Below are 15307 nucleotides of genomic sequence, written 5' to 3'. Positions count from 1 at the left end.
GCCTCTGCCTTCTATATGCTGGGATTGCAGGCATATATCACCATTCCCAGCTTCAATTATTTATTTAACTAAAAATAATAAACATGCCAGGCAGTGGTGGTGCATGCCTTTAATCATACACTTTAATCCCAGCACCTGGGGAGGCAGAGACAGGCAGATTTCTGAGTTCAAGGCCAGCCTGGTCTACAAAGTGAGTTTTAAGACAGCCAGGGCTATACAGAGAAGCCCTGTCTCAGGAAAAACAAAGAATTAGCAAGCAAGCAAACAAAAAACCACAAAAAAAAAAAAAAACAAACCAAAACAATTAACCTGAACAGCAAAATGACTCAGTGGTTAAAGGCTCTTGCCAATATGCCTAACTTCCACACATACACACACATACATAAAATTTATTTATTACCATGTACTCATACACATGCCTACAGCTGATTTACTCTATACTGGGCCGTATCATAAGTGTATCCTTCTTGGTTTTTAAAGTGGTAATTTGCTGAAACAGCTGTCTGCAATAGTGTCGTCAGTCTTCTTTCCTGGTGATGAAAGGCACCTACTCAATGTTCTTGAAAGCAATATGATAGCCAGTAGTTCATTTGTGGACCTTCTCCATCTTTTTATATGTCTACTTTTTCCCCAGTGTACTTTCTTGCAGTAATTTTCAGAACTGCTCTCTTCACTGTGAGATGCCTTCTCTGCACGTCAGAGAGAGCACACTCTATACACTGATTCTATGCTGGACTGGGTAGGCTAATTCTAGTCCAGTGGATTGCCACCCTGGTTCTATGGTATTCTGATATCCTTAAGAAGGTATGGCTGTGCTACAGCCTCCTTACCAAGGGTGGACAGTTTCAGCTCGAAAGAATAACATAGCTCTGCAGTTCTTTTTTTTTTTTTTTTTGGTTTTTCGAGACAGGGTTTCTCTGTATAGCCCTGGCTGTCCTGGAACTCACTCTGTAGACCAGGCTGGCCTCGAACTCAGAAATCCGCCTGCCTCTGCCTCCCGAGTGCTGGGATTAAAGGCGTGCGCCACCACCGCCCGGCCAGCTCTGCAGTTCTTACAACCATGTCTTCTTCAGAAAACTCAAATCAGTTGTATTTTTTTTTCATATTTTAGTTGTATTTGATAACTTCCCAGTTCAATTCATGTTCCTTTCTGACATCCATCCATATAAATTTGAGGTCCCTTTTCTGAGAATACACTAAAATTATTCATGTTCACCTGTAACTGTAAACTGTTGGCAAGAGAACACTTACAAACACCACTATTTAAGCACACTTACTTTTTTTTTTTTTAAAAGAAGCAAAGTGGCTCAAACAGGAACAAAGCTCAATAAACTAGACAAAAACCAAGTAAGACTAAAGCTCTGAACTTTATCAATCTGTTGCTCCTGTCTGTTACTATCTTTGTTTATTTTTAGACAGGGTGTCACTGTATAGCCCAGGACAGCCTGCTGGGGTTCCAGGCCCATCATCACATCCAGCTTCTCCTCTCTCAAATACCTGAATACCCTCAGTGTGGCTGGGTTTAAACTCTTCCAATGCTAAATGGAAGGCTGCTGTGGATGGAGATAAGAGTCTAGGATAGAAAGGCATAAGGCAAGCAAACTGGCCACACACACACTCCAGTTAGAACAGACTACCCAGGCTTGCTGGGCTCAGGGGCAGACCTGGACCTTTGTAGGTCATTCTTACTTTATTGGGTTTCCTTTTATTCCATATATGCTTGTTCCACTATTTTGTAATTTCGGCAAGGTCAGAGGTTTAGTTAATCTAAAAATGCTTAGCCATACCTCAAATTGTCTGACTCAAATGTTTTTATCCTTCTGAACATATGCCTAATTTCCACCTACAATTATTTTAAAGATACAGTAAGTCAACTGAAAGGAGAGGTAGGGTATGGGGCTAAAGACTGCCACCACCTTTGGGCATAGCACTGATGAGTTACTCAATGGTGGTGGTTAGGACCAGCTAGTAAGTCTTCCCCAGGAAGGCCTTGCAGCACCTAAGGCATTACTGGTACACCAGCTCAAAGTCAGAGTCATTGCCATAATAGGGATCTTCAATAGTGAGTTGTTTCTGTGAATCATAGCTTCCAAGTAGCTCAATTTTAGCTTTACAGTTTTTAACTTGATTACTTTTTCTATTCAAATCTCTCAGATTGCTTTCATCCATACATAGTATATAACCGAATGTTGCAAAGTCTTCTTTTGTAATCTGCCGTGCAACGTGTTGCATGTGGATGCCATGTTTTCTCATGCCCTCAATAGTCAGGGGAGTTCCCCACTTCATAGGTAGATGTAGTCACACTGTCTATCCTCCAATTATCTGAAACTTTTACATCAGTTACCAATTTTCTGAACACTGCTTCTGCAATGGGTGACCGGCAAATGTTACCAAGATACAGGAACAGCACTGACTTGGACCCAACCTCTGCCATGTTTTGGTGCAGACCCTGGCACCCAGAAACCATGTAGGCAGAAAACTCAAATCTTCTGGGTGTTCATGCACATATGTTTGCATGTGTGCAGGCCATAGGTCAATGCAGGTGTCTCCCTCATCTGATCATTCTCTCTCTCTCTTTTTTTTTTTAAAATGTGTAACTCTACCTATGGTAGTTTGAATGAGAATGGGCCCCAAAGGCCCATATATTTGAATGCTTAGTCATCAAAGAGTGGAACTATTTCAAAGAAATATGAGGTGTGGCCTTTTTGGAGGAAGTGTGTCATTAGAGGTAGATTTTGAGGTTTCAAAAGTCTACAGCTAGCCTAGTATCTATCTCTGTGTCTACAGATCAGGATGTAAAGCTCCCAGCTATTGCTCCAACTCTTACCTGCCTGCTGGGTCCATACTCCCAACCATGAGAATGATGTTAGCTCTTAATTAATGCTTTCTCTTGGCTGCATTGCCACACCTAATTCTTTATGTGGTTGTTAGGACTTGAGGACTCAGGTCCTCAAGGGTGCACAGCAAGAATTTTACTGACTGAGCCATCTCCACAGCCACTGACATCTTTGTAGATGTAAATGGTGACTACTGAAAAAAACTATCATTTAATTTATTATCAATGCTCACGTTTGTATTATAAATGTGTCACAAGTGTTTAATAGTACTTTAATATATTTTTTAATATTATTGCAAAACAGACCAACAAACTTTACTTGTATTTCTATATAGGCACATCAATGGTCAGAATTTTAAAGTAATGACTTACTAGATGATTAAAATTACAAATTAACTATAGCAGGTATAACTGAAGATTGCTAGTTAGAATATAGAACTGTTAGGATTAGGATATAGTAATCTCAAAAATTATGTATCTTTAATCCTACTACAGAAAATTCAAATAAAATAACATATAAATACATTCTAGCTGGGCAGTGGTGGCACACGCCTTTAATCCCAGCACTTGGGAGGCAGAGGCAGGAGGATTTCTGAGTTTGAGGCCAGCCTTGTCTACAGAGTGAGTTACAGGACAGCCAGGACTACACAGAAACCCTGTCTCGAAAAAAACAAAAATAAAGAAAACCATTCTATATACTGTCAAGATAATGTCCACCCTCCAGTATATGATCACTGAAAAACTCCACTGCATACTAGCAGCAAATAACAGTGAGAAAAAGGTAAACATTATCTTAGCATTAATATATTAATTTTGCCACAAGAAGGATAGGAAATCCCTGAAACTCTGCAGACACATCACTTTTCACACAGAACTAAAATTGTTTTTGTTTTTTTGAGACAAGGTTTCTCTGTATAGCCCTGGCTGTCCTGGAACTCACTCTGTAGATCAGGCTGGCCCCAAACTCAAGAGATCAGCCTGCCTCTGCCTCCTGAATGCTGGGACTACCACCACTTGGCTTAAAGACTGGAAAGGATAGAGAATCCCAAAACTAAAGACAGCAGACAAGAGACTGTAGGCTTCCTGTTCTGTCTAGCACTCACAGCCCTAGGCAGAGGTGAAGACCCAGGAGAGCTGAAACACATACCCAAAGAGATAGTGCTTCTGAGCAGGCTCTAAGAGGAAGGGCTCCTACATGAGATTATAGAAAGCAAGACAGCTGAAGACTCAGCATACAGAAGCCTAGGATGCCGTTACAAAACTCCTGCTTAGAACTGTACCTAACATCTAAAATTACTTTGATCAAAATCTTCCTTAGATTTCATAATGGGAGAAAATCTTTACCAGCCACACTTCACACAGGGATTAATATCTAGAATATATAAAGAATTATAAAAGTAAACACTTAGAAAATCCAAACTGCGGATTCTGCAGATTCAAACTAAACAGAGAATTCTCAAAAGGAGAAATACAAATGGCTAATACAAGTTTTAAAAAGTATTCAACATCCTTAGTTACTAGGGAAATGCAAATTAAAACTATTTTGAGATTAATCTTATCCCAGTCAGGATAGCTACCATCAAGAAAACAAATGACGATGCTGGGTGGTGGGGTGGTGGTGCACACTTCTAACCCCAGCACTCTGGAGGCAGAGATGCTGGAGGTAGGTCTCTGAGTTTGAGGCCAGTCTGGTCTACATAGTGTGTTCCAGGACAGCCAGGGCTACACAGAGGAAAGAGGAACTTTTACTTACTGTTGTTCTGAGCAGAAATTAGTATGGAGGTTTCTCAAAAGAATAAAGTTATGGGGCTGAAGAGATGGCTAAAAGCATACTCTGTTCTCTCCAAGGACCTGAGAACAGTTCACACAACCCATATAGAAGGCAGATTCAACTGTAACTCCAGCTCTAGGAGACTGATACCCTCTCTTCAACATTTCAGGTACTCTCATACATGTGGCAAATACAAGTATATGAACAAAAAAATAAAATTAAAAACAAAACTAAAACTTGGACTGCTACATGACCCTTTATGTCACTCCTAGGACACAGCTACACACAGGATGCCCAGTACAGAGACAGAGAGACGCACATCCACGCTTACTGCTCCATCACTCGCAACAGCAAGAAGGGGGAACAAGACGAGTCAAGTCGGCATCAAAGGATGGGTGTGAAAAAGTGGTCCACAGTGGCGCACACCTGAATTATAACATTTAGATGGCTAAAGTAGAAGTATTGTCACAAGTTCAAAGCTACCTTGGGCTACACAGTTCATTCTACCTCAGTGAGACTGTGTCTCAAAATACAAAAAGAAAAGGAAATGGCAGGAAAACGTTCTCTCATGTGTAGATCCTAGTTCTGTGTGTGTACATGCTTATATTCATGTGTATGGGGTGGGGACAAGTGTAGGTCGCGAAACTAGAAAGAGAACCATAAGGGGCAAAGGAAAGCCTTAAGGAAAGGGGAAATTTCAAAAGGGTTAGGGTTAGGGTTAGGGGTAATAGAATAAACATAATCTGAGCCAGGCAGTGGTGGCACATGCCTTTAAGCCCAGCACTCGGGAGGCAGAGACAGGCAGAACTCTATGAGTTCTAGGATGGCCAGGGTCACACAGAGAAACCCAGTCTCAACAAAACAAAACAAAACAAAACAAAACAAAACAAAACAAAACGAGAATACATGTAATCTGAAAGTGGAAAGGATACTACTGGGGGTAGGAGGAGTACATATCTGTGGGTGGCAAGGGAGAATCAATAAAAAAGAACCACATATGGGAATACTATAATGAAACCATGTTAATTAAAAGATGAACAAATAAGGAGCTGAAGACACAGCTCAGCCTTTAAGAGCATTTACAGTTCTTCTAAAGGACCTGAGGTCAGATCCCAGTAACCATGCCGTGTGGCTCACAAACATCTGTAACTCCAGCTCCAGGGGACCAACACTTCTGGCCTCCTCACATACCTGCACTCATGTAAATAAACACACACATGCACTTAACTTTTTTAAAAATCTTTTTTAAAATAATAAATAAAAATAGAGCAAAATCAAAAATCCTTTTCTCCTATCCTTAATAGTACTAGCACCTTAGGAAAGAAGGAGTTAAGGACAAACTTCTCAGGATGGTAGATTATTTCTAGGAGCCAATATCTACATTTAATTGTTCTAGAGAAAATACATTTTGGAGGTAAGTCAGTCTAGTCTTAGCCAACTGCATCCCTCAGGAAAAGCAACTAAGGGTTCTCCTCCTCCTCCTCTTCCTCTTCCTCTTCTTCCTCCTCCTCCTCACAAACCTCCTGAGTCTTAAACATTCTTCCCGCCTGCCTTAACAAGCCTTCAGTTTTTCTCCTCCCATTACACTCAAATATATATTCCTGAGAGAGCTCATTGCCATAAAAAAATGTTGAAGTGTAATGGGGATAGATATGCTCAAAGTATATTATTATATACATGTATAAAATTGTCAGAGAATAAACTTAAAGGTAAAAGCATAAAACTTCTAGAAGAAAAAAGTCAGGCCTCATGGTGCACACCTTTAATCCTAATTTGGAGGGCAGAGGCAAGCAGATTTGTATCAGTTTGAGGCCGTGTAGTCTACATAATGGCCTTGTCAAAAAGGTCTTTTGACCTTGCCAAAAAAAAAAAAGGGGGGGGGTGCCAGGTAAAAATACTAAAGCCCTTTCAGACTCAAATTTAAAACAGGAACCAGCTGAATGGACATTGTAAAGTTACAACAATGAAACAAAACCCATCAACAGACTGAAGAAATATGCTGAAGAAAATGTTGGCAGAATAGAGAATGGCTTTCATATATATGAATATTAAAATCAATTTATAAAGATGTAAAAATGTGTAAAAAAAAAAACTGTCAAAAAAAACAATGTAATTCAAGCCCCATTCCTGAGGTAGGACAACTTGGGAACTTTGTTTCTTTGAAAAGCACTGGAGAGGTGAGACAAGGACAACTAACCCAGCCCATGTCTGCTCCCCACGCATCCTATATTCTAGACAGGGCTGCTGATGCCTATAGTTCTTACCAAGGGTTTCCACCGGCTTGCTTTTCCAATAACAACCTTTTTTCATCTTCTGAAAACTGTAAGTCTAGTTCAAAAGAGTTAGTGTCCAAATCATGGATGTACTGCTCTATGTTGCTGCCCGACCTCTGGGGCAGGCTGGCATCCACCGTAGACAGGGAGTGGGAAGAGGAGGAGGATGACACCTGCATGCAGCCAAACTGGCTCAGGAGATTGTCGTACTGCAGGGAAGAAGGAGAAGAGAAAGCTGCCTTAATTTGTCTTTAAGGCCAAAGACCCCTCCCACATTGCCTGGCCCCCACAGCCACTCATAACCTGGCAAGCTTACATTCACTTCAAAGGCAGATGGACTGCCTGTACCGATGTATATAGACAGATTCTTTTCCAATGGCTATTGGACCACTGGACCAAGGCAAGGCTGGACCTTCTGCTACAGGTTCCTCTTCTGATAGAAACAGAGTTCAAAGAGGGGCTATACCAAATCCTTCATCTCCAGGGAAAAAGAATCTGGCACCTCATCAAGCACAGCACCCCAAGCCATGCCTCTGGAGGGAACTCAGTCCAGGGGTCTTAGGTTTTATAGTCACTGTATAGCTTGATTTAGCTTACATTTGTTTTTTAAAATCCAAGTCAGTGTTGACACAGAAAGCAGAACTATTCACAACATGCCATGAGGGCAGTCAACATTCTATCTAGCACACTCCCAAGCAATGACACGGCGAAGATTTTTGAACATGCTAAAGTTAGGTATGGCCACCCTGGGCAGATAGCTAGGCTGGGTGCAAGCCTCACCCTCCTGAGCCCTACCTTCTATATCCTGAGTTTCCAGAAGAGCCCTGGCTACTAATCTACAGAGATCAGCCTCTACCCCCTGCAGATTCTACAAGCCCTGTGTCCACCACCTCCTTGCTATTGCTCAGTGGCCCTCTGCACGTTTTATGCTTACACAGCCCACAGCAGTCACAGCTCCATCTTGCTGACTTCAGATTCACATGCCAGCATTGTCTCCACTTCCCTCATGAAGGTTCCCCAGTGAGATGAATGATGTCTCTGCTTCAATTCATAGGGATGACTATCATACTTCTACTGGAGGGAGAGGTGTCCCCCACAAAACTTTCAGAGCCAGTACGTGGCTTCAATTTCTGACACAGAAACTGAAGCTCAGAGTCACTTTCCTCTAGCCAACTCTGAATTTAAAACCAGCACAAAGCTGCCTCTCCATATCCCTGAGCTGCTCCAACCATGTAGAAGGAGTACCTTCAGTGTAGACTTCATCTGTTACAGCACTCCCCAGGCCCAGTCTCACTATCTAAAGGTTACCTTTGGTACAGGAAGCTATCTGCCTAGATTCTTATACAGCCCTTAAACTGTACTGAAAGAGCTGAGCAGCTACCCAACAAAATCAAATTGCTGCCACTAAGAACCAGATTATACAGGTAGAAGTCAAAGCTTTCAATATAAAAAGCCATGTCCTCAGCAGTGCACAGCAGGCCTACAGAGATGCTTGGATGCATGTATGTGTACAAATACACACGAAGAAACAGTCCTGACTGTTGAGATTGAAGATAATAGAGTTTATGCTTTCCTCAAAAAAATAGCTGCCCTTGGAAGTGATGGGGAAGAAGGCATAGAGACCATAAGCTGAAGGACTGCCTCCCATTCCTGGTTAACTTCTGCAAGGATCAGAGTCCTAGTAGAGACGATTCCACCAGCACCCCATGACATGATCCAAAAGGACACCACTCATGAGCATTTAAGAGGGTTTGGGGGTAGGGGCAGGAAATCCTGGCTCAGGGCCTACGTTCTCTGCAGGAAGCACACTAAACAGAAACTGATCAATGTCAGTATAGACACACTTGAGTTTCATTCCCTAAAAATCTGGGCACAAAGAACATTTTAGGAAAAAAATGGAGATGTGCCAAATAGCAATGGCTTTAATTCAGCTTTAGAAGACCTTCTTTGTTCGGGTTTTCTGTTTGTTTTGTTCTGAGTCAGTGCCTACCTTTGTAGCCAGACTGACCATGAACTTTCAATATTGTATTTACTATTTTATGTACACAGGACTTTTCCTTGCACATCTGTCTGTCTATCTGTCCGTCCATCCACCCATCCATCTATCGAGAAAGAGATAGATAGATAGATAGATAGATAGATAGACAGATAGATAGATAGATAGATGGATGGATGCACCATGTGTGTGCCTAGTGCTCCCAGAGGGCAGAAAAGGTGTTGGATCTTCTGGGACTGAAATTACAGATAGTCGTGAGCGAACTTGTGGTTGCTAGGAATCAAACTCATAATGGCTAGAAGGAAAGAAAGTTCTCTTAACCACTGAGTCATCTCTCCAGTTCCAGCTTTCAATCTTCTTGCCTTACCATTTTCAATGCTGAGATCACACCCCTTTGCCCCCAACCCTGGCTGCTCTGGAAGGCTTTTAGGTAAATGTTAGAATTGCTCAGTCGGTTGAACAGAATTCTACACATGGCAACTGGTTAGAATAAGCCAAGAAAACAGAAATCAAATGAGGAAAACTGACTTAAATCAATGAACTAGAAGAAAGCAATCACAAGTGGGAAGGGAGGGAGGGACCTTGGAGGGAAAGTGGATGGGGGTTGTGGGGAGAGGGGAACCTGATCTGGTATTGGGTGTGGGAAAAGGACCAAAGCCCTGAGAGCCAGCAGAAAGAATGGAAACAGGCAACCTCTAGAGGCAGAAGGTTGGAGGGACCCTTCAGAATGCACCAGAGATCTGGGAGATCTCTCAGGACTCAAAGGGAGGGACCATAGATGAAATGCCTGACAGTAGGGAGAGGGAACTTATAGAGCCCACCTCCAGCAGGAGGGAGGGGGTTGCAATCCCACAGTCAAAACTCTTGACTCATAATTGTTCCTGTCTGAAAGAACTACAGGGATGGAAATGGAGAGGAGCCTGAGGAAAAGAAGGTCCAGTGACAGGCCCAAAGTGGGATCCAGCTCAGGGGGAGGTCTGACACTATTACTGAGGCGAATGCTCTCAAAAAGGGACCTATCATGGCTGCCCTCCAAAAGAACCAACAAGCAGCTGAAAGAGTCAGATGCAGATATTTGCACCCAACCAATGGACAGAAGTTGCTGACCCCTGTGGTTGAATTAGGGAAAGGCTGAAAGAAGTTGAGAAGGAAGACGACACTGTAGGAGGACCAGCAGCCTCAGTTAATCTGGACCCCTGAAATCTCGCAAACACTGGACCACCAAACAGGCAGCATATACCAGCTGATATGAGGCCCCCAACACATACACAGCAGAAGATTGCCGTGTCTGTGTTCAGAGATGATGCACCTAACCCTCAAGAGACTGGATGCCCCTGGGAGTTTAGAGGTCAGGTAGGGTCAAGAGTGGGAACAGCCTCATGGAGACAGGTGGTGGGTGGAGGTATGGGATGTGGAACAGTTGGAGGGTGGACAGGAAGTTGGGGGGTGGGGAGAATAACATCTGGAATGTAAATAAATATAAACAAATATAAAGGTCATAATGAAAGAAGAGTCTGGGTAAGAAAGACTGAAACCATGGAAGCATGCTGTGGTTTCTTTTATCTGTTTCTTTTGCTGCTATTTCCCATTTATCAAGAGAGAAAGTTTTAAGAACAAAGTATATTTAAGGACTGTGTCTGTTTTCAATTCTTCAGAGACAAGCTGCCTTGAAGCCAGTGACAGCAACTGGCCACAAACCTAGGTGGTTCCTCTGGGAAGAGAGTAGGCACCTACTGCTGAGCATCAAGCTATAGGGACTGCAGTCTACCCTCCACATCACATCCCTGGAAACTCAAAATCAGTAGCATTCTGGGTTCTCTTGGAAAGATGAAAAGCATTCCAGAGCATTAAAAAAAAAATCAGAAAAGTTCTGAGCCAAAAGATAGCAATGATGAGCTTCCAAAAGACCCAGTGTCAGGAGGTGAGGGATTATGGCAGGGCACTGGTCTCTCAGCTACAGGTCCAGACCACATCCTGCCTCCCTTCTATCTAGCTGATGAGGTAAAAGCTCATCAGCTGAGGAAATAAGTACAGGGATCAGCGTACCCAAGGTGTGCTGGTCATTTACGACTTTGCAGTAAAGCAGTCAACCGTCACCAAGTCCACAGTACTCACTCACACATTCTAACCAGTAATAACACAAACTAAGGTCCCAAGGAGTCATAGTCACACAGCATGGCAAGCAGGATTCCTCTCTGCCTGGGTTCCCCCCCATGTGTGCCAGCTTACATTGCCATAGCAGTCTTCATCATCTTCTGACATGGCTGGCAAGTAAGCTGTGAGCTTCGGAGGTGTCTGCTGATGCAAATTCTCCCATGTGATGGACTCAAAGAATGGATGAGCTTTGAGAGGCCCGTACCCTTCCATCTCTTCACAGCCTAAACGCTTTGTGGCATCTAAAACCTTAAATGATAGCCAAGATATGTCACTGTAAGGACTGAAATGTAATTACTTGTTTATTTTGTGGAAGTGTTTCTAAGCCCTGAGGTCTCCTGGAAAGAATAGGGACACTGTGGTCCATCCCCTGTTCATGAGGCCTGTTCATGCCATGGCAGAAAAAGCCAAGGTTGACTAGGATTCTTGCCTCAGACCAAGGTTCTGCCCCTTTCTTCCCACAGGTAAAAACAAATCTCAACCTCCAAACACAGAGGGCAACAAGTATCTTTTTAAAGCCCAAAGCTCAAAATGTCATAAAATGATGTTGCCTCTGGTAGGTTGACTATACACAAGGCAGGCCCCACTCCCAAGACTAGCTGGGCAACCTAAGCTGGACTTGATGGGGGAAAAGGGGACAAAAGGAGGAAGGAGGGGGGAGGGAAGAAGGAAGGAGACATCCCAAAGCTGGGAAAGGATTGAGGGTGCAATAATGGAGGGAGTTAGGGAGCATATATGTTGAAAATACAATTCTCAAAGAATAAAAATATTATTTAAAAAAAATAGAGAAAGAAATACTACTGAAAACAAAGCAAAAATGCTGCTGGGTGGGTGGGATGGGCTTAGGAGTGACTGTGCCACAGTCTCTACAGAGGGAAATGGAGGAAGAGTCCAGAAGGATGGCTGAGAAGCAGCAGCCCAGGCCTACCCATGAATATACAACTGGCCCTGATTCCTAAAGAATTAGGAAGGAAGCAAACAGGGCTGAGATCCACAGCTCCTGAACATAAAATGGCACATCCTTCTAGGGTAAATCTCTTTCTCTTGCCTTGTTACCTTGATCTTTAAAGTCTTCATGTAGCTTACACTCTAAAGTTGGCATTGGCAGATGTCACTGAAGTAAGATTTACAGCTATCTGTCCCTGGGATAAACCCAGGCACTCAGTGGCAATCACTTAAAAATGTGATGTGATGTTAACAAACATATGGAAAATAATACAGTCATTTCCTGTCTTATTAAAGTCAAGAATTAGGCACCGGAAAAGTAAAAGGGGATATAACGAGATAAGATAAAAATATTTGACTATTTGACTATATAACCACTGTATACCTTAAACACATCTTTCAAAAGAATACCCAAGAAAATTCAAAATACTTACCAAGAGTTTTTCCACAAGATCTCTTGCCTTAGGGAAGAATTTTTCTGGGAAATCATATTCCAGCTTAATAATCTTCTGAAATATAAGATATTCATTTCTATGGATTAAAAAAAAAAAGCTGTTATTTGGGCAAGCGTTTTTCAAATCTCTCTAGTACTTTTATAGTACTTGTACTTTTATAGAACAACCCAAAGTCACCCTCACCTCCCAGGCCCGATATTACTAAAGGTCCCAAGTAGCACACATTCATAAGTTGTGATGAAGTTCTGCCCCAACTGGGCACAACCAGTAGCTGTTGGCAGTGGGGTATGTGGTGATAAGCTCAGAAGCCTGAGATGTACAGGATCCCTCTTACCCAGCTCTGAATGGTGGGAGTCCTGCCACAAGCTGATAGATGATACATCCAAGGGCCCAAAGGTCTGAACTTTAAGGTAGAGAAAACACAAAGAAAAATGGCATTGGTATAATTTAAATGACAAATGAGGTTCATTTTACAGTCTCTGTCTATTCCACCCTAGGTTCAGCCTCCAATTTATTCCTATTCCTTAAGACCAGGGATGTTAGAAGTCTGAGTTTGCTTTTCTGGGCATCTCCCTGTGACCTGAGTCAAATAGTACTATACTTGACAGGAACAACTACCAAGTGGTTCATCTCCCCTGTAGATGTCACTTCTATCGCAGGTTGACAATTTCTACATGTGTCCCTTTCTCATTCTGAAAGGATAACATAATTCACTACCAACATGCTTCCATGCCAGGCTGCTGCAGATCAGGTAAGGTGGAGCTGAACATAAATGCTAACCACAACTTCAGGACATTTGAGGGAGACGCTCCTAGTGCTAGGCAATGGGGCTGGGAGAGACAGGGTTGTCACTGTAAGGTGAAATGCTATGATTACCTCACATGTTCTAAGGTGTGAGAGCTGGATGCTTGTGAGTCTCAAAAGGACCTTCCCAGGATGTATACAAGATACGATCTGAACCCTGCCCCTCCCTTTTTGGACTCTGTTAAACAAAGTCCTGCTCCTCTTCTAAAAACACCTAGACTAGTAGTAGGGCTAGTTGGCGCACGCCTTTAATCCCAGCATTTGAGGCAGAGGCAGGTAGATCTCTGAGTTCAAGGCTAGCCTTGTTTACAAACTGAGTTCCAGGACAGCCAGGCTGTCTCAAAAAAACTAACACAAAAAAAATTTAAGACTGTCCATTTTATTTGTAATTAGTCTGTCTTTTTTTTTTTTTTTTTTGGTTTTTCAAGACAGGGTTTCTCTGTATAGCCCTGGCTGTCCTGGAACTCACTCTGTAGACAAGGCTGGCCTCAAACTCAGAAATCCGCCTGCCTCTGCCTCCCAAGTCCTGGGATTAAAGGCGTGCACTACCACCACCCGGCAAGTCTTTTTTTTTCTTGAGAGAGGTTCTTACTACACTGCTCAAGCTGACCTCAAACTCCCGAGAGTCTCAATCCATCCTCTTGTCTCAGCCTTACAGGTGTACCATTCTGAATGTCTCTTAGTTTCCTCAATATAGCTAGATGTCACAGATGCCCAACTATCAGGAGCCTTGAGGTTGGCCCCTCTCCTGTCAAAACGCTCTCCTGGAATGTCCAGCTTTCCTGTGCTCTCCTGAGTCACTGAGATGACATCATATACCTGATTTTGCTTTCCATTCTCAACTATCCCCAAGTACTAGCTGTATGCAGTTTTTGTGGGCTGCTAGCAGTAATTTGGCATCATAGGATATGAACAACAACCACCACTTAAGACAACATCGCAGGCACAAAATCAAATCTTGCAGCCAAGCTCTATCCTTGCCAAGATGTCACTAGCACTTACCGGCCAGGGACAGGTAAGGCCCTGAGATTGATCACAATTCTAAAAATTAGAAATCTGAGGTACAGACTAATAGTGTGAAGGAATAAAAAATTATTTTACATATAACTGGTAGCTACTTTGGAGAGGGCTATTTGTTTGCATTTAGTTTTTGAGACAAAATCTTATCCAGCTCAGTATGGCCTAGAACTACTGTTAGAGCTAAAGACTCAGGCCTGATCTTGCTCCTACCTCAACTGCTAGAAGAAAAAATTATGTACTACCATGCCCACCTTACTATTTATGTGTGTGTGTATTTATTTTACTTTGTGTATATTTTGACTGTATGTATGTATGTATTTGCACCACGTGCATACAATGCCTTTGTAGGCCAGAAGAGGGCTTCAGACATTCTGTGACTGGGTTTGTGGACCACCAAGTGGGAGCTAAAAACTGAACCTAGGCCTTCTGGAACAACAATCAGTGCTCTTAACCACTGAGCCATCTCTGCAGCCCTAACTTACTATTTTCTGTGACTGGTTTTTCATATCAAAGAAAAAGCAAATGTTAAAGAAAAAAAAAATGTCTTTGGGTCTCACTATGTATCTCTGGCTGGTCTGGTCTAGAACTTGCTATATAGACTAAAATGGCTTTGAACTCAGAAATATACCTGCCTCTGACTTGGAGTATTGGAATTAAAGGCATGCACCATTAAATCTAATCATTTTTGTTTGTTTAAGTACAAGGTTTTACCATGTACCCCAGTCTGAATTTGTACTCATGATCCTCCTAACTCATCCTCTGAGATGCTGGGATCATGAGGGATTGATTGCTGTGCCAGGCTCACACTTCACTCATTAAGACCTATTGACGTCTCTCTTCCAAACAGTAATTCCTTATGGTAAACCTAGTAGATATCACAGAGAGAAGAGAAGGGCAGTTTTAGTAAACACAAGTTACCTTTTACACGCCGACTTCTCTGTGAGCAGCTCTGGAGAAACATACTGTGCTGTTCCTACAAATGAGTTGGCCCTGGCTAAAAAGTGGGGGAGGGGGGAGAAGAAATGTCACACTTGAAAATGCAATCCGTGGCCC

The 15307-nt window shown here is 42.6% G+C and overlaps 1 protein-coding gene and 1 pseudogene across 1 annotated transcript in view; both read right to left on the bottom strand.

The window, feature by feature from the left end:
* The window catches only part of Pdpk1 (3-phosphoinositide dependent protein kinase 1), a 63650-nt gene that overhangs the window by 8104 nt on the left and 40239 nt on the right, over window positions 1-15307 (bottom strand). Inside the window, exons 7-11 of the mRNA XM_028760827.1 lie at window positions 15173-15248; window positions 12765-12833; window positions 12410-12506; window positions 11106-11279; window positions 6872-7089 (exon numbers count right to left, since the gene is read on the bottom strand). Of these exons, the coding sequence (XP_028616660.1) occupies window positions 6872-7089; window positions 11106-11279; window positions 12410-12506; window positions 12765-12833; window positions 15173-15248 (634 nt within the window). The remainder of the gene's footprint in view (window positions 1-6871; window positions 7090-11105; window positions 11280-12409; window positions 12507-12764; window positions 12834-15172; window positions 15249-15307) is intronic.
* LOC114615166 lies at window positions 1966-2434 on the bottom strand (annotated as a pseudogene).

This window comes from Grammomys surdaster, unplaced genomic scaffold (genome assembly GCF_004785775.1).
Source record: "Grammomys surdaster isolate TR1022 unplaced genomic scaffold, NIH_TR_1.0 126612, whole genome shotgun sequence".
NCBI lineage: Eukaryota > Metazoa > Chordata > Mammalia > Rodentia > Muridae > Grammomys > Grammomys surdaster.
This window is presented reverse-complemented; position numbering and strand designations above follow the sequence as displayed.